Raw genomic sequence first — 22,695 nt, 5'->3', positions numbered from 1 at the left:
ATCTTCTGCACGCATAGCACATGTTCTCCCATGGAGAATGAAAAGCAAAGGCACTGAAATGGAGGTTGAGAATGGCTTGCAGCTTGCCACTGCTATGGGGCAGTGAGCGGGAAGAGAGGGGATCGCTTTAATGTCCCCACCAGGTGGGCTCTGAAGCTGCAACTTGGGGACGGCTGCCCCACTTTTCCCCATGAATCAGAGTGGCCTGATGAGGCCGCCCGTCCTGGGGGACCATTAACTCATGCTAGTCCTCCAGTCCACCTGACAGCTCTAATTTTTTTCCTGGGCAAAGAGCCACAACTGCTATAAAACGATGCTATTAGGCGCGCTGGGACCCGGCAGATGCATTAACCTTCTGACTCTGACACAATGAAGGCACAAAACTAACGTGAAATATTTCACTCCCCGCTGACTGCCAGCATCAATTTTTAAACAAATGTTTAGCGTGAGCTCTGTGTTTTGATAAGTAATTCATGAATAACCTCCACGTTACCCCATCGCCTGATCTGACTCCGGTGCAGCAAAAGGGCAAGTTGGACACACCCACCTTGGGATTGTTTGGTGGAGGGGAGAGAGCTATAGACTGCCCCCAAAAGCTCCACCTGAGCTCTTCGGAGTCAGGAGCCTCCTCACAGCCCAGAGCTATGTTCAAATTATGCACCAAGGAAGCAACTCTCCAGGATTTCAGCAGGGCTCTCTCCCAGTCCTACCTAGGGATTGAACCTGGGACCTTCTGCATGAAAAGCAGATACTATAGCCTTTACCCAAAGGGCACAAGAAGAACAAAGGAGTTTGCCTTCCTTTGTGGTGTTCAGCCTCCCAAGAACGAGCCATGGGCTTTACTGACAGCGGAACAAGGGCCAGACCAGAAATGATGTCAACTGCATGACTGTGCTCAATGCAGTGGTGTAGCATGGGCTGCTGGTGTCCAGGGCAGGCCCACACATGCTGGGCTGGGATTACAACAGCCCATCCCTCACTGCCGCAGCAACCCCATCCTCACTGGAGGATAGAGGGGCAGCACTGAGCCACCTGCCCACCCGCGCAGGGGGGAGTCTGGCTGGCTGACACGGCCCTTGGCGGGTGGAGAGGAGCACAGGGCCAGGCTCCCAACAGTGTGTCCACACAGTCACAACCTCATTATTACCCTGCCACAACCCCATCCATGAAGATTGCAGCAATAGTGGTGATGGGAGAGCAGCTCGGTCCTACCCCATCAGTAGCTACAGGTCAGTCCTCACTCTCATAGTGGCCTCTTTCGAAAACTCATTGTGGATAGGAGATTTGCAGCAATTAGCTTTTGATGGGTCCCCAACCGCAAAGCATCCTAATAGATCAAGGTAAACTTGCACCTTGCCTAACTGCCTCATCTATAGTAAAAAAATAAAAGGGTAAAGGACCACTGGACGGTTAAGTCCAGTCAAAGGCGACTACGGGGTTGTGGAGCTCAGGCCAAGGGAGCCAAGGGTTTCAGGCCAAGGGAGCCGGCGTTTGTCCAGAGACAGCTTTCTAGGTAATGTGGCCAGTAGGACTAAACCACTTCTAGCACAACGGAACACTGTGACAGAAACCAGAGCGCACAGAAACGCCATTTACCTTCCTGCCGCAGCAGTACCTATTTATCTACTTGCACTGGTGTGCTTTCGAACTGCTAGGTTGGAAGGAGCTGGGACAGTGCAACGGGAGCTCGCCCTGTTGCAGGGATTTGAACTGCCAACCTTCTGATTGGCAAGCCCAAGAGGCTCAGTGGTTTTAGACCACAGCGCCACCCGTGTCCCAATTTATCAATAGTACTGAGCTCTGGAGAGACATCTTATTCAATTCAGACTGTATTTCTTTACCCACGGCCATTCTTGCAATGTCCCAAAACTCCCTCTAGGGGGATTTAAATTTCTTTCTACTCCTTTCAGCACAAAACCAAAAGTTCCATACGTTAAATTGTAGCAGTCCTTCCTTCTTTTAAAACATAAAAATGTAACCAATACTTACATTGTAGCCAATATAAGCAGCAGAGACAAAAACCTCTTTTTGTATCTTGACAGCTAACTTGACAGCTGTCAAATTATTCAATTACTCCTCAACCGGCTCTCACGGACCACTCCTGGGTCCAGGGGGGGTGGCACATCGGTTTTTAAATTTAGTTCTTCTCCCGCAGGTCCCCCTGCTTCCAAGTAAGTTTCCTTGTAATTTCAATCGGTAGAATTAAAATCTTTTATAAAAAGTAGAGTTCTCCACGACCTTAGTTGGAGGTTCTTTGCTTCAAAATATTTACAGAAAGGGGAGGCAGACTTCCTGGTTTTACCTTCCCCGATCAGTGCCGAATTTAAAAATATTTAAAGGATCCAATTTCCGTACTACTCACGGGTTGTTGTTAAGTCCCAATTGTTCCAGGAAAAGGCAGCGCTCTCTGGCAACAGCAATGCGGCTTCACTCCACGGAAATAGCTGATGACTCTCAGCACCGCGCCGCTTCCCCCTCTTCACTTCGGAGCCCGTTGGTGGGTTCCTTAGTGAGTTGGGGGGGCGCTAATGGTGCCCGCCGAGTCCCATGGTCACAGGCTTCATCCGCCTGTGATTTTTGAGTGGGTCCCCGCTTCGCCGCAATGGATCCGACCCGTTTTGCGCGGAGCTGGTCCCTCCAGTTCAGAGGGAGGCAGCCATTGCCGAAGGCGCCACCCCGGAAGTCTCTGGAGAGACATCTTAATGGCGAGAAAGCAAATGTTCGGCCAATCCTACCTTAGAATAATAGAATCTAGTTCAGGCTTCCTCAGCCTCAGCCCTCCAGATGTTTTTGGCCTACAACTCCCATGATCCCTAGCTAGCAGGACCAGTGGTCAGGGATGCTGGGAACTGTAGCCTCAAAACATCTGGAGGGCCGAGGCTGAGGAAGCCTGATCTAGTCCAACCCTCTGCAATGCAGGAATCTCAGCAACGTGGTTCCCCATCCAATTTGAAACCCTACTGGACCCTGCTTAGCTTTGCAAATGTGCTAGCAGTTTTATTGCTGCACCACTAGGAGGGGTTCTGAGGGCTCCATGTTTGCACAAAATGCCTTTCTCCTTGGTTATCCAACTATTACGGGGTGCTACTTCATGCACATTCCAATTCATTTATTGTAACGGTATGGTTTACAACTTGGATTTCCCACTGGGATGAGAGGCACCACATTTCCCATCATCTCCTACCCTACCCCCTACCCTGCTATATTGCAAATATACATAAATAAGCTTGTAGCAGGGGAGATTATGTGAAGATGTCAGGCGACGTGGTGTTGGTTGAACCCGTGGGGAATTGGAGCTGTAAAACTACGCATGACTGTAATGCATCAAAATGCATGGGATGTGTCCCACCAGGTCCCTCTGCGCATAGAGGTAAATACTGGAGCCACAGAGCGATACAGTTTGCCCTTCTGACCATTAGGATGTGCCTCTTCTGGAGCCCGATGCTCCAGATGTTTCCAGAGGGCTGTTGCTGTATCACAATCCCCACCTTGCAAAACTAAAAAGCATCCTATCAACCTATGGTTGAACATCCTGCTATTTGCTGGGCTGCCTTGCTTCAGCTGGTGAGGGCCATGCTGGCTCCAGGTGGGTTTATATTTTTTTGGGGGGGAGGTCAAGATGCCATCTGCGGGCCCCTCTCCAAGGCACTTTTGCTGACCCTTTCCTTCTGGGCCCAATCCATGCAACCACCCAGAAGAAGAACTCATACAAGGTGGATAATACTGCTGTATCTCCTTAACTCTCATCACTGCTTGCATGCTTGGCAATGGCAGATGAACACAAGAGGCTGTGCAGCAGGAGTCTCCGGAGAGTGGGATTGGGACCCCTGTAGGGCTATGGGCTTGGGCTGGTGCCCCACAATGCCAACCCTTAAAGCCTGCCCTAACTGGGTGCACCTGGAGGAGGGCTTCGGACAACAATCTTCAGTGCATGGGCAGACCAATGTGGAGGAATGTATTGCTGCTGCTTCTGATATATTATTATTATTATTATTATTATTATTATTATTATTATTATTATTATTATTTTATTTACATACCACCTTTTAGCCTGACAGGGACTCAAAACGGCTTACAGCTAAGATAGAAACAGCTAAGACATATTAAAAAGCAATCATTTAGGAACAATTAAACATTGTTAATTAAACATTAGTAGAATGTTTAGTAGGGTATATATAATGTCACATAAGGTCATTACAATAAAAACATCACAGTACCAGCCCTTTCATTAAAAGCAGTGAGTTCCCAAAAGCCTCTTGGAACAAGAAAGTCTTCACCTGCTGATGGAAGGACAACAAGAAATAAGCCAATCTATCTTCTCTACAAAAGGACCTCTACAGTCTGGGAGCAGCCACCAAAAAGGCCCTCTCCCAGGTTTAACACCAAGGTGGCACTTAAGCCATTTACAAATCAAAATCCAATTGCTTAAGAATTTCCTTACTGTATATGTACAACCATCCATTCAATTCATCAGCCACCAAATAACAGGAGTACAAAGCAAGACAAATTAAAATCTGCAGTGACCACGAGACAAATGAAGCAGCATCAAAGAAGAACCATAAAATCAAAACAAACCGCTTTAAAAGAGAGATCAAGAGATGAAAAGATTCCAGGGATGATCAGTTACAATAAAGTCACGGAGCTGAACAATTGTGCTGAAAGCCGCAGCGTAGCATCAAGCTGAAAAGACCTGGCAAAATACAAAAGGGATTTTCCTGGCACTAAAAATACAAAAGATGGGTGCCGGGTACACTTCTCTGAGGAGCACATTCCACAAAAGAAAAGAGAGTTAGTGTGGTGGTGTAGTAGTTAGCAGGCAGGAGTAGGACCTGGGAGACTAGGGTTCGAATCCCCACTTGGCCATGAAGTTGACTGTGCGACCTTGGGCCAGTCACTGCCTCACAGCCTAACCTCACTGGATTGTTGTGGGGATTAAATGAGGAAGAAGAAGAAAAAGAGTTTGGATTTGATATTCCGCCTTTCACTCCCCTTCAGGAGTCTCAAAGCGGCTAACATTCTCCTTTCCCTTCCTCCCCCACAACAAACACTCTGTGAGGTGAGTGGGGCTGAGAGACTTCAAAGAAGTGTGACTGGCCCAAGGTCACCCAGCAGCTGCATGTGGAGGAGCAGAGACGCGAACCCAGTTCCCCAGATTACGAGACTACCACTCTTAACCACTACACCACACTGGCTCTCAAGGAGAGAACCATGTATGTCACCTTGAGTTTCTTGGAGATAAAGCTGGGGTATAAATGCAATAAGTAAGGCTGTAGAGAGAGACACTGCTGAAGACACCCTTTCTCTCCACTGTATCTCAGTTGGATACATCACTTGGAGAAGGGTCTCCGTTCATGATCTCAAGCCATCTTCCCTGATCTGATGCTCTCTAGATATTTTGACTGGGGCTCGTGGTAGGGAATCAACTTTGAGAGGGCAGGTGCCATGGCTCAGGTAGGTAACTATGGAAAGAGGTCATCCTTCAAATACCAAGGGGCCCAGGCCAAGAAGGGCTTTGAAGATCAAAACCAGCATGCTGAATTGAGAACAGATATCACCACCACACCAGTTTCCTGACCCTGAGTTGGGATAGGAGACCACACACATCGCAAATGTTAACTCAGAATGTGAGAAATCTCCCCACAAATGCTGTGCAGCTTATGTCTGGGAGATACTCGGCAATACTCTGCGAGTTGACCTTGAACGTCGCTAATGGAACGGTCGGTTTATTTTTAAATGTGACCACAATGAGACATTTACAGAGTTCTGAGTCTTTGGAAGAAGACGGAAGAGTCTTCAGCAGAGGAGCTGACAATTAAAGAGAATTGTGGCTGCGAGAGGTTCAGTTAAAGAGGGTTAATTATGATCGAGCTCCCAGCGACAAGTTATGTATAACTTTGCCCATAATGGAATTTGCTGCAAAGTGTGTTTTCAGACTCAGCTGTGTCGCAAAGGGACTGATTTGGCTGGCTTGGCTCTTTGTTTATTGATATTCACTTTGTTAAGAGCAAGAAAATTGCATTCAGCTGTTTTTTAGCCAGTAAAACAAAGCAATTGCTTACTGCCTGTTAACAACATTAATGTCTTAATAAGCACACAGAAGCTTATGAGTCCATTCTCTGAGCCAGCATTCAGGAGGGTTCAACAATTCCTATACAGTTTTGAATCAGGCAATTACAGGCTTCCCTTTTTTTTATCAAGTAATTTCATTACTTAGCAATTTACCATGATTATGAAAGCAAGCAATTCATCCCCTAACTACACTGTGGAATTCATTCGCTTGCTGGATGCTTGTTTGCTGGAGGGACAGAATTCACCGTGAAGTAGCAAGCCATGATCTGGACACACATCAGAGCATTCACAAGGTTGGTTCAAATGAACTCAAGGCCACTGGGTACGAGGGAGAGAACTCGTGTTGATTTTATCATATAAAAGATGGGCACGTGAATCCTCCTGCCATCACAGATATTGCCACGCAGGCCATATACCACTGATGTACCATCCTATGGGCATAACTGGATGTGATGCTAAATGCACCGATGTATTTAAAGATGCAAATTGCATCTGCTGGGAGGAATGATAACTAACTGCATCAGAAAAGGGGGATAGAGTCAACCACTTGTCAATCAGCGGATGTCATCCCAATATATGTACCTGTGAGCCAACTGATATCACCTCCCAGGCTATGCACATTTGTACATGGTTCTACTCCTATCTACAGTAGGACTACAACTCCCATCATCCCTAGCTAACAGGACCAGTCATCAGGGATGATGGGAACTGTAGTCCCCAAACAGCTGGAGGGCCAAGTTTGGCCACCACTGGTCTAGATCCAGCAGGGCTTTTCTTATGTTCTTAAGTCCAACAATAAGAAATGCCAAGAACATGGATGCATGTTCTTTCCAATTTGTCAATTTTATGAGCATTGCAGGGATACTAAAATAAAACAGTTCTGCTGCTACAAGAAACAGAAACTTGTGTCTGCTGCTAAGGTGGAGAGAAGCAAGAAACATACCTGTAGGTTCATAATCTGTAGAGTTCCATTGTCCAATAGGATCACTCTAGGGTCGCTGCCCACGATCCGCTGTCCATCTTTCAACCACTGGATGCTGGGAAGGGGGTTCCCGGTCACATGGCACTGCAGCTGTGCAGTAGAGTCTATGGCAAGTGTTTGATTGGTTGGTCCTCGGCGAATAATAGGCGGAATACGGTCCGAGGTCACTATTAGGCAAGGCAAGGCAAAACAAAAACAGCAGGGCACGTATGAAATTTAATGCATTTATCTCAGCTGCAGCCCAGGTGAAAAAGTTTACAGCAGGCAGACATTTCCAATAGAAGTTACCTTGGGATTTGAGGAGAGGGAAATGAGAGGGTGAAAGACAGCAAGATCACGAAGGCAAGAATTCTGAACCTGGCAGCTTGCATATGGATGCTGTGTTAAGGTACTTACCTAGGTTGTTATTCTTTATTAATTAAATAGTGATTCTTAATTATTTTTAATCCCATGCTCAGGATGACATGCATACACATACAATAAAGGCAACATGTCTCTGAATACCAGTTGCTAGCGATCCACAAAGGAACAGGACTACTGTCCTCAAGTACCATTTGTAGGCTTCCTAAAAAAATCTGATTGGCTGTTGTGGGGGAAAGAGATGCTGGTCTAAGGAGGTGCTTGGGTCTGATCCAGCAAGGACCTTCTTCTGTTCCTAATCTTGCCCCCCTTGGTCATCAAAATAACCCTGCAAGGTAGGTTAGCCTGAGAATGGTACAAGTCACCAAGTAAATTTCATGACCAAGGAGGAATTTGAACCCAGTTCTAGTTGGGCACTCTAACATAGGAAGAAAGGAAGCTGCTTTATACTGGACCTGACCATTGGTCCATCCAGTTCAGTATCATCTACTGATTTGAAGCGGCTTCCCAGGGCTTCAGTCTGGGACATTCCCAGTCCTATTTGGGGACTAAACCTGGGATCTTTTGCACGCAAAGGAGATGCTCTCCCACTGAACTAAGGTACTTCCCAGCATGAACCACTGCATCACGTTGGGAATACAAAAATGCCATTGAAGATTAAATCAACTGCAAATCATCTTGTGCAGATAAAATCCATGCTTCTCCATTGTGTACAAAAACACACTTTTGTGCTTCAGATTGAGCCTGAGGGCAAGGACCATCTTAGAACTGAACTTTCGTAAGCCACCCTGACAGCCTTTTGGGCTAAAAGGCAGGGTACAAATGCCTGTAAATCATGGGTAGGCAAATTAAGGCCCAGGGGCCGGATCTGGCCCAATCGCCTTCTAAATCTGGCCTGCGGTTGGTCTGGGAATCAGCGTGTTTTTACATGAGTAGAATGTGTCCTTTTATTTAAAATGCCTCTCTGGGTTATTTGTGGGGCATAGGAATTCATTCATTCCCCCCCAAAAAATATAGTCCGGCCCCCCACAAGGTCTGAGGGACAATGGACTGAGGGACTGCTGAAAAAGTTTGCTGACCCCTGCTGTAAATGAACAAAGTGGGACAATTTGTTTGATTGCTGATCAGCTTTACAGCCTTTGCTGTTCCTCTTGGTTGGCCCTACCAATAGTACAGTGGTACCTCGGGTTACATACGCTTCAGGTTACAGACTCTGCTAACCCAGAAATAAAGGGTTAAGAACTTTGCTTCAGGATGAGAACAGAAATCGTGCTCCAGCGGCACAGCAGCAGCAGGAGCCCCATTAGCTAAAGTGGTGCTTCAGGTTAAGAATAGTTTCAGGTTAAGAATGGACCTCCAGAACAAATTAAGTACTTAACCCCTGTATTATACTGTGGTGTACCTTCCTATTACTTGTAGCATTTTTCCTTTCATGTGATGGGCTGCTCTCATTTCCGCTGGGCTGTGACATTTCTGTACTTCTGTTCTTCTCCCCCAGTCCCCCACCACCACAGAAGGGAAGTGATCTTTGCAGCATCTTATAAGCCTTTTATGTGACAGATTGCAATTTGCTCCTTTGCCGCCACCAAAGTTACAGGTGATGGGATTCATATCCATCAGCTTGTTTAGTAACGTGTAATTAAATAGTCAATTAAAGGCAAGTATTAATTGATTACCTGGAGATGTACTGCCTGGGAATGACAGGCAGCAGTAAATGTGTCAATGCAAACCTTTAATCTGAGCTATCACCTACCTGCTCTGAAGACACAGGAAAGGAATTGGCGAGTTACTAAATTATGTGTGCAAACTTTCCTCTCACAGCTAATAGAGGGAATACACAGAAGATTCCCTCTCCCCAAAAGCAGACTAGGAAATAATAAGAGGCAGCAAGTCTAGCTGGTTCAGCCTTGTGTTTTCCACAGTGTTGAGGAGCTGGATTCTTGCATGCCAAACATGAAGGCAGCATCCTTCCCAGTGTTTGCTCCAGGCATCTTATATCAATCCCTCTAATTCCAATGTTCACACTGTGAGTGCCACTCCTTATGTAGCTGAAATGGATTCACCCATGCATGAGAGGGAGGTATTAGCAGGCTGGGGGGGACCTCAAGATTTGCAGAACTACAAAAAAATGTCTGGGAGGGAATCAACAGTGGACCCCTCCTCAAATACACACAACGACACACAGTTCCAGAGGCTTAACTCTGCAGGAAAACAGCCTTGTCTTTGCTTGCACTTTGAAAAGCATAATTCTTGCTTTCCTTTCCCATCTCTCTTCTGCCTATCTGTCATCACAAACAAAGTGAAGCCATTACTAGGCTACGTTTTACACAGAAATTGCTTGTTATGAGAGAGGAAACACGTTAAGAGATTTCTTATTCAGAGACAAGGTGCCCATGTGGAATTAACCTGGGGGAAGACCATAAATCATTTCCTATGGACTTGCCTATTATTTAACACAATAAGAGAAATCCGTATCGGCGCAGTGATACAAAACGCTAAGAAGTAACCTAGTAATGAGAAATCAATTTGGCTGTTATTAAATACTTCTGCCTGCTGCGTTGTTTACACTAGAGGAATTTGCCTGGCAAGACTCGGCACACAAAATTAAGGAACAAAAAGGAAGAGATGTTGGGAAGCGTTTCCACTAATTTGCAAGAATCGCATTGTGCATTTTGCATAAAAAAAGGAAATTCATTTTGCTCTGGATTGTAGTTATGTAAATATGCTTTACATACTTCGCTACTTGATTAGGTGGTGTGCTTTCCTAAAAGCAGATCAAGCAAAAGAGCGAAACTTGCCTTAAAGCTTCTGTCATCTTTATTCATATACTGCACCCGTCAGTGGAGGATCAGAGCGTTTCTTAAGCTCTACCCCCCCCTTATTTGTGTGTTGCTTGCCGGATTGGGTTTCCAGGCTGCATGGAAGCCTGCAAGACAGACTTGTCCTCTTCAGTTGTCCACACATAATGTACAGGCTGGAGATGCTGAAGATGTCATGGGTAGGGACTGCATTGGTAGGTTTTGCCCACTCCCCCCTGGTAATTTAATGGGGCCATCATTCATGAACTCATCATATCCACTCCCCTGTTGATTTCTGCTTACCTAATATGTTGTGATCATCCATCAGCTTTGCGGGGGAAACAGCCTTTCATTGGTTCCTGCTTATTGGGAACCAAGTTCTATTTGATTTTGGATACAAAGATCTTTAAGAAATTGGCTCTCAGCCTCTGCCTTGATTTTGCTATGAGCCTTGCAATAAACAAAGCACCTTACCAACTGAAGAAAGAGCACTGAAAATTACTGTATTTTTTGCTCCATAAGACGCACATGACCATAAGACACACCTAGTTTTTAGAGGAGGAAACAAGAAAAAAAATATTCTGAATGAAACAGTGGATATACGATTTTTGTGGTTCATGCTGTGGCCACAGACATGTGATCTGACGGTGAGTTTCGGGTAGCCCAATGCAAAAATCCTGAGAATCCATGTGGATCCGTGCTTTGTAACCATGTTTTTGCGCCATTGCGGCCCCACGCAAGAGTGGGTGCGTGATTTTTTGGGTGCAGGCTGTAGCCATGGACATGCTATGTGATCTGATGGTGAATTTGGGGTGACCCAATGCAAAAATCCTGAGGATCCGTGTGAATCCGTGTGCTTTGTAACCACATTTTTGCACCATTGCAGCCCCAGGAAACACTGGATGCGTGATTTTTTTGGTGCAGGCCGTAGCCATGGACTTCTTTTGGCAGCCAAGCATCTCCACTGTAGCAGCATCCTAGAAAGCAAGGTCTGCTCATTAGGTTTTGCACTCTCACTGTGTCTGTGTCTCTAGGGCTGTGGGTTTGAATCTTGACATTCCATAAGAATGTACGACTCAAACCCAAGTTCCGTCTAGCCCAGAACCTGCCTTCTCACAACATTCAGCCAGACGGCTCTGCTAAACTCATAAAAGCAAGGCATGAAGGCAAAGTCCTCTCCTGCTGCTGCTCTCAGCAACTGGTCTTCAGTGGCTTGTTGTCTTTGAGCACAAGGATCTACATAACCACGAATAAGCTATTGATTCATCCTCCACGAATTTGCCTAAAGCTGTCCGCCATCATTGCATCTTGTGGCCATCAATCTATCCTGTGGCAAAGGCACTTCTGTCTGAGGAACCTACAATATGCTCTCTGTGACTGCGCATTTGTGTACCCATAGCTAAGTGGCAGAGCACATGTACTGCAAACATAAGGTCACAGGGTCAGTCCACAGAATATCTAGTTAAATGGATCTTAGCTAGCAGGCAATGGGTAAGAGCTTTGCTCAAGAACTCAGAAAGACAAGTCTAAGCTGACAAACTGGACAAATGGTGTAACTAATCTAAGGCAACCTTGGGGTGATTGCCACTTTTTCATGTTACTAATATCATGCAGCCGTCAACTACACTGTAGTTGTAATGGGTAGCTTGGGCCTTAGGGAGGCCTTCTTGGTGCACCATCAGCTATCTGTCAACTCCAGAGGTCTGCACAGAAGCTTTACTGACAGCCACGCCACAAACCAACCCTTTAAGTAGCTGTTGACATCCATCTGTCTTGAGAGACAATGGAATGTGCCTCCAGGAGTGAACTCAAACCACTGCATTAGTAGCACCAAAGTGACCTACCGAGGGCACAAGCCTGGGCAGCGTTTATGGAGCTCCTGGGCTGCCTGGATGACAAGACCCTCCTCTTGGCCTCACAAATGTGGTCCAAAGGAAAGCAGAGCAATACAGTTGGCACCAGCTTGGCTGCAGGAGTTGCCAGAAGAAGGCACACAAGACGCCATCCAACCATCTTACGGACTCCACTCCGGATTCGTGTAGCCTTTTCTTCTCCCAAAGATATCACAGAAGGCAGCAAAGGTTTAGGATCAGATTTTTCCTTTTTCTAGATGGGCTACCTTCCCAGGTTGATGAGCCCCACCTGCCTCTCAATTCCCTCTACAGTATGTGCAAAAACCACCTTCTTGACCATTGGACTCACTATTGGTCTCATCCTCTCAATCTGCCAGAACCTGTCTTTGCATGCAGGGAAAGTCCCTAACTCACTGAGGGTTTGAGACCCATTAGCTGTCTTCTCCTGGTTTAGCCAACCAGTCAAAGCCATTCTCAGGGTGTGGCCACTGTCACATGCTGACAGCTTCTAGGAGCCACAGGTGAGGGCTGAGTGCAGGTGGGGGCTAAAGGTGGACAAACTACCCAAGAAAGATAGTCCCCCCCCACCAGAGGTGCTACCCCTCCCCTAAAACTTCATCCACCTTGAAATAGTGTATGTCAGCTAACAGTCTTATTAGGCCTGCTCAGCCCTGAACAATCTGTTTTCAATGAATGCACAGGGCCAGAGCAGAATCATGTCCACTGGGCTTGCCCCTAACTTCCATGTGTTCCACTGAACCTCTGAACTAAGCCCAGGCGTGTACATACAGCTTGTATATGTGATGCTTCACTCCATGTGGTTGGAGACTTGGCTTCTTGAAGAGTCTGGGGTCATCTTCAACTAACTTCTACACAGAGTAGACCCACTGAAATTAATGGGCCAAAGTTAGCCATGCCTATTGATTTCAATGCACGTGCTCTGAGCAGGACCAGCACTGGACACAACCCATTGTTTGGAGGTCTGGTGGAACATATGGAGCTTACAGCAAGGCTAGTGGGCCCACTCCTGCCTTCTCCCCTCTCCATGTTTTCAACTAAATTCTACTTAGAGTGGACTCACTGAAATTAATGAAGCTAAGTTAGTTGTATCCATTGATTTCAGTGGGTCTACTCTAAATAGGGCTACCGCCGAATACAACGCTGTTTGCCTGACCATAGATCAAGGGTAGTCATCTTGGCGCCCTCTGGATGGTGTTGGGACTGCCACTCCCATCAGTCCCACCCAACATGACAAAGGATCAAGGATGATGGGAGCTGGAATCTAACAACATCTGCGTTGGCCACCTCTGCCATCGGCCATAACAGACTGAATCTACGTTTACAGCAAAACAGTTATGGACAGTGCAATTAAACACAGGCTTCCAGACAAAAGACTTGGTTATTAATGGGACTGCCATTCATTTGTCTGAGAAAGCCAGCGGCTGTGCTAATGAACTCAGCGCCCGGCCTGCCCTAGCTAAGAAGTGCTTAGCGCTTGTGCTTCTCCGGACGCTTGACGTTGGTGCCAGTTTTATTGTGGATCAATGCCATTGATCAGATGCGCTTGGAGGGAGCTTGCTCTGACACTATGAGAAATGACACTAAATAAGAGCCCTATTGAACGGAGGCAAACCAAGTCATGCAAGCGGCGAGAGGAAAGGGAAATGGAGGAGGTGGGGGGGTGGAAGGGAAGGGAGGGGGCCAGAGAGCAGGGCATGAAGGATTAAGAGGGCACCCTTGGCCTCAGCCAGCTGCAGAAGAAGTCATGAATCGAAGCTGAAATATCGTCCTTACATCCTTTGGTCAGCAAACTGACACGAGGACAGACAGGCAGCGAAGAGGGGCAGGGGAACTGCAAGGCAGAGGTAAGAGATGGAGAATCAAGAGAACAAGTGGAGCCTGCAACAAAATGTTGCTGTGTGGAGTGCCCCGGGGTTCCAGCCAGCCAGTTCTGCTCTTTTCCCATATACTCCATCCCATTCTGTCCTCCCGAGTTTTCCATGGGTCTCCCATTAAGAGTCAACTATCACTCCAAGGTCAGACAGTGCGCTTAATAATAATAATAATAATAATAATAATAATAATAATATTTATTTATACCCCTCAGGGTGGCTAACACCAAATATAAAACAATTGATTGAAATACAACTTTAAGATTAAAATACAACATTAAAATGTAGCCTCATTTCAGCACAAACTCAAAAAAAATTGGGGGGATGAAAACGTCAAGTCTTCACCGAGGCTAACTATCCAGACTGGTCCTACGTGGGCCAGAAAAAAACCAGGCATGTCCCCAAGTAGGAGTTCCATCACAGAAGGAAAAATGAAAAAAAGGAAAAAAAGAAAGAGGGGAGGGGATCAAGTTAATTCCAAGCCAAAGGCCAGGTGGAACAACTCTGTCTTACAGGCCCTGCGGAAAGAAATCAGATCCCGCAGGGCCCTGGTCTCAGGAGACAGAGCGTTCCACCACGCCGGAGCCAGTGTTGAAAAGGCCCTGGCTCTGCTTGAGGCTAATCTGACTTCCTTAGGGCCCAGGACCTCTAGAGTGCTGCTGTTTATGGACCTTAAGGTCCTCCGTGGGGCATACCGGGAGAGGTGGTCCCGTAGGCATGAGGGTCCTAGGCCGTGAAGGGCTTAGACTTCATGATGTTTCCCCTTTCTAGGGGTTTCCCCCACCCCCTCTCTCTCCACACACACCTGCCGCCAATCTTGAGGATCTCCAGCCTGTGTTTGTGACCCCCCAGGATTGTTGTATGTAGGAAGACAGGCATGTGGAGGCTGATTGAGGGCAGAGCGAGCGAGCTGTGGACTTCAGGAGATGACCAGCAATGGCCACCCTAAGACCATCTGTAGATGGCTTTGAACTCTTTGGAGAAGAGCAGGGCAAGCCGTCTCCCCCACCCCCATCTAGGATTCTGACTCACGGGGAGTTTCATGTGGTGTCAGGTTTAACATCCTTTGAACTTCTTGTGTTGTCTTGGGTTCCCCTTTCCACAGGAAGGTTTTGATGCTGTTCTGAACTGTCTGGGACTTCCAACGCTTTTGCTCGGTAAATGGATATCGTTGTGAAGCGTTGAGTCAACACAACAGCCAGGAGAGAAGTAAATCTCCTTGGTGCAGTTTTTCATTCCCTGACGTGAAAGAAAACACGGAGGAGCACAGGCAGCTGCCTTCTTCCAAGTCAAGAACATTGGTCCATCTAGCTCAGCACTGTCTACACGGGCTGGCAGCAGCTCTCTAGAGTTTCAGAAGGGTAGGGTTGCCAAATGTCCAGAATTTCCTGGACATACCTGGACATACCTGCAGTCGGAAGCAGCGTCCGGGCAGAAATCGCTAAAATGTCCGGAAAAATCCGGATATATGGCAACCTATGTTGGCAGTGTCAGTTCTGGAGATTTTTGCAACAACTTTGCAAAAGAAAGGGGATGTGGGTGGTGCTGTGGGTTAAACCACAGAGCCTAGGACTTGCTGATCAGAAGGTTGGCGGTTCGAATCCCCGCGATGGGGTGAACTCCCGTTGCTCGGTCCCTGCTCCTGCCAACCTAGCAGTTCGAAAGCACGTCAAAGTGCAAGTAGATAAATAGGTACCGCTCTGGTGGGAAGGTAAACGGCGTTTCCGTGCGCTGCTCTGGTTCGCCAGAAGCGGCTTAGTCATGCTGGCCACATGACCCGGAAGCTGTACGTCGGCTCCCTCGGCCAATAAAGTGAGATGAGCGCCACAACCCCAGAGTCGGTCACGACTGGACCTCAAGGTCAGGGGTACCTTTACCTTTACCTTTACCTTTGCAAAAGAAAAAAAAGGCAACGCAAAAACACACACAAAAGCAACAACTTTTGTGTCTGGATTTTCACTTTTTGAAATATGGGGTCTCTCCCACTCCTACTTGGGATTATTTTCATGCGAAGGTTATACTCTATCATGGAGCTACAGCCCTTCCTCAAGAAAGGGGCATATTTTAAGTGCATATACCTCCTTATCTCCCAAACAGTAAAGAAAATGTATTTAACCTTATGCAATATTTAATAACAATAATATTAAATTTGTAAGGCTGAAATGCCACCTCGATTTACATCACTTCCTGATGGTTGCTACCCTCACATCTTTCACCCTGGTGATTTCTTCCATAACCTGCTGCTCTACAGATGTTGTTGGACTGCAATTCCCATCATCCCTGACCACTGGCAATGCTGGCTGAGGCCTGATGGGAATAAGAGTCCAAAATATCTAGAAAGCCCCAGGCTGGGGAAAGCTGCTCTTGATCTGCTGCCCTCCTTAGCAGCAAGACTCAAGGGGAGAGGGCATCAGTGCTAGATTTTCTATGCTGCATACATGAGAGATCTGCCCCCTTCTAATCCCCTGAAACTCAAACCCCAGAGGTGGCCAAGCTTCACATCTGCCCAGCAGCCCAGCGAGCTCACAGGCTCTGGCCATTATTTACAACCCTAATTACTCTCTATCGACTGGGAAGCAGCGAACGGACAAAGGGCGCTCGAGAGTTCACACACAATTGAATTTCCCAGTAACAATCAGCAGTGAAAGCGCACGCAAGGGGGCGGAGGGGGAGGGGGACGCGAGAGAAAATCAATCAAGGCAAAGGAGCTGGCTTCAGACAGGGATCATCTGTCGCACCTGCCAAGCTTCCAGCATGAGGGCCCTGCGCCCGCCGCTCATGCAAGGAGACGGATCGCCGGCACGTCCTCCCCTCTTGCCCCGCCAAATCTCCCACGCAGCAGACAAACGGCTTGACATCATATTCGATGGCATGTGGGTGCAACCCATGAGATTGTACACAAGTCCCAGCTGCCTTTTCCCTCCTCCCCGAGTGTCAGGGGGGAGGGCGGGGGAAGATAAGGAGTGATTTAGCTCTTCTGAAAGGTGGCGACAGACACTTGTCCACTTGCTGATGCCTCCCTGGCAAAATCATGTGCCTGATGTGGACACACACACACACACACACACGAAGAAGTGTCAATGAGCAATACACACACACATACAAACACACAGAGAGCCACGTCTCCCGTGAGCTGGAGCAGTTTTGGAAAGTGTGTGCCTTTTCTTGTTGCCGTAGAAACCCAGCTGGTGATGCTGCGACTAAATGAGGATTTCAGGGTTACAACCTCCTTTGTCTTATTAATCCCTCCCAATTGTCTGCTGCCAATGGATCAGGTGTTTCTGTTAAATAATAATAATAATAATAATAATAATAATAATAATAATAATAATGGAGAGGGTGGAAGGGAGGACTCTGTTGAGAGTAGAGGATTGCTCCCTGGGGAGAAGCTCAGAGGTAGGGAAATAAGGCAGTACAAAGCCTTTCATTTCCAGGTCACCAGTTCAACAAGGTGATGGTTCAACAAGCCCTATTTGGCACAAGAATGGATATGGCGGCTTCTGAGGCTCTCTAGACAGGGCCAGCCCTCAGAATGACTCTCTAGTCAGATCTCCCTTCTTTCCGGGGAATGAGTTTGGGGATTCGGGGGGGGGGGGAAGAACCCCTCTCGGGGCGTGACCAGTAACACAAATGCTACTACATGAGCAACACTTGTGGAAGAGCCTGTAGTGCTAGTATTTCTTTGGCATGAGGAGGCTGCATCGCTCTCCTCTGACTCTAAGGACTCCAGCTCAGAAGGCCATGGTCTCTCTCGTTTTACAGAAGTCAATGACTTCTAAAGCAGGCTCTGTCCCTTTAAATGAAGATGCTCCTCTCATGGAAGATGGAGCTAGCTCCTGCGATGTTAAGGCTCCTATTTAAGGCTCAGTCGGAGGTTGGCTGTTGCTGAAACAACATCTGAGCTCTGCTGCTATGTTAAAGCTACAGGCTGGGCCCTAACTGGAGCTGTCCAGGGTGCTACTGATGCATTGCCCTGCCCCAACCCTCTGTAACGCCCGCAAAATAACTTTTCTATTCTGTCAGGATAATGCAGGCAATTAAGAATGCATCTTTTCAGAATAGCTTGTTACTGATTTTAAATTTTTTTGTATGATTTTATGCACATACGGATCTCAGCTGCAAAGGAATCACATGATATTGGGCCCACAATTCTAAACACACAGCTCCTGGTGGATATGAGTCGTGCATCTGAGCCATTAACAGGGTCACCCGCAGAGACCTTAGTGGTTGGGCAGGGATATAAGGGATTGGCAGCCTCTGAGGTATCCCAGGCTCAAATTGCTAAGGGCCTTGCAAATTAACACAAGAACCTTGAACCTGCCCCAGGAATGTATGAGCATCACGTGCAGACTTTTGAGCACTGGAGTTAATGTGCTGGCGATAGTGTATCCCCACAAAACTGGAGCCCCTGGACCAAGGGTAGCTCCACATAGAGCGCACTGAAGTAATCAAGTCTTGAGGTTACCAACACATGCCTCTTATGACATCTTGCCCTGCACCATATTGGATTTCTAGAGAAGATAGCTTCTTAATAAAGTATACCCTGCTCAGTGCAGAAAATGCCCAGCGTGACAGCAATTTGATTGTGCTGTTCTTTCTGTAGCTAAGTTGTTATTTACGAATCTACGCCATGAAATTCCACCCACCACCCTCCTACTACTCCCACTTCTACCTACGTAACTTGACAACATTTCATTAAATAATTGTTGATTTTGATGAAGCACAACTTGCTTGGGAGAATGGGAGGCGCGGGGGGGCAGGGGAGAAGCCCCCCCCAAGTCCTATTGTTAGATGGTGGTAATGAAGGAAATTGCCTACACAGCTATTCTTTCTCTTTCCCTCGGAACCTCCCCCACCCCTGCAATTCTTTCCAGTGATTTTAATAAAAGTGAAAGGTTTTCTGATCAAGTCAAGCCCCTTCTATGCTTTCCAGGCATCTGAATATTGCCAAGGAAACATAGACAAAATGATATTAGCAGCAAGAAGAAAAAGGGGACTGCTAGGGTTAAAGACGTGGGTGGTGCTGTGGGTTAAACCACAGAGCCTAGGACTTGCGAATCAGAAGGTTGGCGGTTTGAATCCCCATGACAGGGTGAGCTCCCATTGCTCGGTCCCTGCTCCTGCCAACCTAACAGTTTGAAAGCACATCAAAGTGCAAGTAGATAAATAGGTACCGCTCCAGTGGGAAGGTAAACGCCATTTCTGTGCGCTGCTCTGGTTCGCCAGAAGTGGCTTAGTCATGCTGGCCACATGACCAGGAAGCTGTGCGCCGGCTCCCTTGGCCAATAAAGCGAGATGAGCGCTGCAACCCCAGAGTCGGCCACGACTGGACCTAATGATCAGGGGTCTCTTTACCTTTAGGGCTCAAGAAAGGTTCTTCAGTGATTTGGTGTGAAATTTCCTCCAGGTAACAGCCGACGGGTGTGCAACCTGTGGATGTCCGTAACTTGGACTACAACTTCCATCATCCCTGACCAATAAGCATGCTGATGGGAGCTGCAGTCCAACAAGGTGTGGAGGGCAATTGGGTCCTTCATTCAGGTAATGGCCAAACAAACACTGAGATTAGGGGACAACAAAAGAAAAGGAATGGCTGGTCACTTCCTCCCTTTTCAGAAAGCTCTGGAGGGATCAGTATTTTGGGGGGCAGATGCATATTCTTAACTAGTACTCATAGAATTGTAGAGTTGGAAGGGATCATAAGAGTCATCTAGTCCAGCCCCCTGCAATGCGGGAATCCCCCCCCCAGCAGGGTTCAAACCCACAACCCAGAGATTAAGAGTCTCATGGTCTATTGACTGAGCTACTGACAATGAACTGCACACTGGTGTCATTCTTTAGGATACACCATGTCTTTTCTCTCTTTTTTAAAAATAAAATTTAATTTTCCAAAATAATAAAACTTTTAATAATAACTGGGTACAAGCCTAGTTATAAAATACAATCTCCGCAAAAACAACAACATTGCATTGAGTACGTAGTGTCATTTCAAGCATGTTCTTAAGTCATTAATGGTTAATATAGCATCGCCACAGACAAATTTGAGCTGATGGTGGTGGGGGGGAGAGAATTGTTATCTTCTTCCCTTCCATATTAAAGAAAGGTGCATCAACAAAGCTATCTCTCTAAGCAACACCTTTTGCTACTCTTCGAAGCCAGGTTAGTCGCTCTGAGATAGTTACATCCCAAATGCTGTTGAACCATATCTTGAGGGGTAGCTCAGCCTGAGATTTCCAAAAACACGCTAGCACCAAATGTCTGGACATCAGTAAAAAGAACACTAAATCTTTATGTCAGATGGTGAGGTCAGAATCTATGTTTAATGAAAGCAGGACTAAAGGTGGATTTGGTGAGTTCTCCATTACCCAAGAAAAACCAACAAGATCTAAGTTTGCAGAGCCTGTTGCCCCTCCTGCAAAAAATAAGAAAAATACTATCCTGGTCGTTTATATTCTAGGATTTGTCTGAGATGTTATTTTCAATGCTCACATGTAACCCAAATGGACAGATCCTATGAAGCCCAACCCTTGTAGGTCTTAGTGAAATGTCAGGAGAAAGATTCTTGAGGTTATTTTTGGGGATGGGGGGCCTGCAAAGCCCATGTACCTGAGAAGTCTTTTCTTAGAATCGCAGACTTTTAGAGCTGGAAGGGATCTTTGAGGTCATCAAACCCAACCCACAGCCTCTCTGAAATTTCTACTCATTTGTTTCAGTCTTGCCCTCTTATCCTCTCATTTCCCCCAGCTGCCACCCCCATCATTACTTTCTCAGATATGCATTTAAAAGAAGGAGAGAAACTGCTCTAATGTAACAAACTACTTAAGATTCCATCAACTTATTTTTTCAGTTTGACGCTGCGGGTCATGTTAATAGCAGCATTTCATTATTTTTGGTTAGATACAAAGGCAAGATGTTGATTTAAATATGGGGCGATGACAGTAAAAAATAGTTGTGAATCATATGCAAAAATATGGATGGAAGAGAACGTGAACAGCAATCCTCCCCCCCACAGACCCTTAGGGTACCCTCTTACATTTTAAAAATAATAATGGCATAACAGGTTCAAACCACAGAATGGATGGTTGTCAACACGCCAGGGGCTCATGCCATCCTCTTTGTTACAACAGCTTTCCCCACTTCCTGTTCAGCAGGAACAGAAACTTGTCATGATAATGTCTGAATAGGCCAATACAGTGGTACCTCGGGTTAAGTACTTAATTCCTTCCTGAGGTCCGTTCTTAACCTGAAACTGTTCTTAACCTGAAGCACCACTTTAGCTAATGGGGCCTCCCGCTGCTGCCGTGCCGTCGGAGCACGATTTCTGTTCTCATCCTGAAGCAAAGTTCTTAACCTGAGGTACTATTTCTGGGTTAGTGGAGTCTGTAACCTGAAGCATATGTAACTCGAGGTACCACTGTAATGGTTTATGCCTGCCCATCCATTTTTATTTTATTTCACAGAATTTGTATACTACTTAATTGTAAAAAAAGAATCCCCTCTAAGTACTTCACAAAAAAACATACATTAAAGTTCTCTATAAAAGTCAGAGTTTTAAACAAGTTAACCTTAAAAAAAAAAAAGCTGTTAAAATATACGTTACAAAAAACAACAACACTTTAAAACACGTACCAGCTTTACGTATCAGGGTAAGCCTGCCTTAAGAAGAAGGTTTCTAGCAGCTGCCAAAAATAGTACATTGAAGGAGCTTGCCTAATGTCAATGGGCAGGGGGTTCCAGAGTGCAGGTCTGCTGTGTTAAAATATTGATTGCTTACAGCAGGGGTGGCCAACTCCCAAGAAACTGTGATCTACTCACAGAGTTAAAAACTGGCAGTGATCTACCCCCTTTTGGGGGGTTCAGGTCAAAGTTGTTGAGCTTCTTTGAGGTGAGCCAATGATCTGCCAGTGATCTACCACAGACATCCAGTGATCTACGATGTACCTGTTGGATGTGCCTGGCTTACAGGTGCGGAACAGACAATTTAGCAATCAGACTATGGGATCTGATTCAGGTTTTGAGGGCAAGTGCGAACCTAGTTGGCTAATTTGGACATTGCAGCAAACTATGCTTATCGCTAAATGGAGAGGAAGCTGTGAGACAGAGGAAAGTGGTGACAGGAGCTAATGCCAGAGGCTTACTTCCTCTAAACCAGCAGTTTTCAACATGGGGTTCCTTGAATGAGAGTCAGGGGTGCCTTGGGCAACACTGGCCTTTGTCCCTCTTTCCTTCCTTCCTTCCTCTGATGCCCTCTCCCATCTCTGCTGCCCCAAGGCTGGAGAAGTATCTGAAGAAGTGTGCATGAACACAAAAGCTCATACAGTGGTGCCTCGCAAGACGAAATTAATTCGTTCCGCAAGTTTTTTCTTCTTGCGAGTTTTTCGTCTTGCGAAGCACGGTTTCCCATAGGAATGCATTGAAAATCAATTAATGCGTTCCTATGGAGACCGCTTGCCAGGCTGGCGGTGCGGAGAAGGGCTTTTCTCCCCACCGCAAGACTTCAGGACAGGTACGGGAACAGAGGGGAAGGCGTGCAGCGCTTCTCCTCTGTTCCCGGGGCTTGCGGTGGGAGGAGGGTTTTTCCTCCCCACCGCCAACATTCAGAACAGCATTCTGAATGTTGGCGGTGGGAAGGAAAACCCTCCTCCCACCGCAAGTCTTCAGGACAGCCATCCGAAGGCTGGCGCGGGGAGAAGGTCTCTCCGCCCCACCGCCAGCCTTCGGAGCAGCCTTCCGAAGGCTGG

At 46.7% G+C, this 22,695-nt stretch overlaps 1 protein-coding gene across 12 annotated transcripts in view; it reads right to left on the bottom strand.

Annotated features, from left to right (window-relative positions):
- The window catches only part of ROBO3 (roundabout guidance receptor 3), a 328,455-nt gene that overhangs the window by 31,969 nt on the left and 273,791 nt on the right, over positions 1-22,695 (bottom strand). For all 12 annotated transcript variants that reach the window (XM_083588317.1, XM_083588321.1, XM_083588322.1 and 9 more), the window contains exon 9: positions 7,013-7,218. In XM_083588317.1, the coding sequence (XP_083444443.1) occupies positions 7,013-7,218 (206 nt within the window). The remainder of the gene's footprint in view (positions 1-7,012; positions 7,219-22,695) is intronic.

The sequence above is a fragment of the Podarcis filfolensis genome (genome assembly GCF_964270895.1).
Source record: "Podarcis filfolensis genome assembly, chromosome: 15".
Classification (NCBI taxonomy): domain Eukaryota; kingdom Metazoa; phylum Chordata; class Lepidosauria; order Squamata; family Lacertidae; genus Podarcis; species Podarcis filfolensis.
This window is presented reverse-complemented; position numbering and strand designations above follow the sequence as displayed.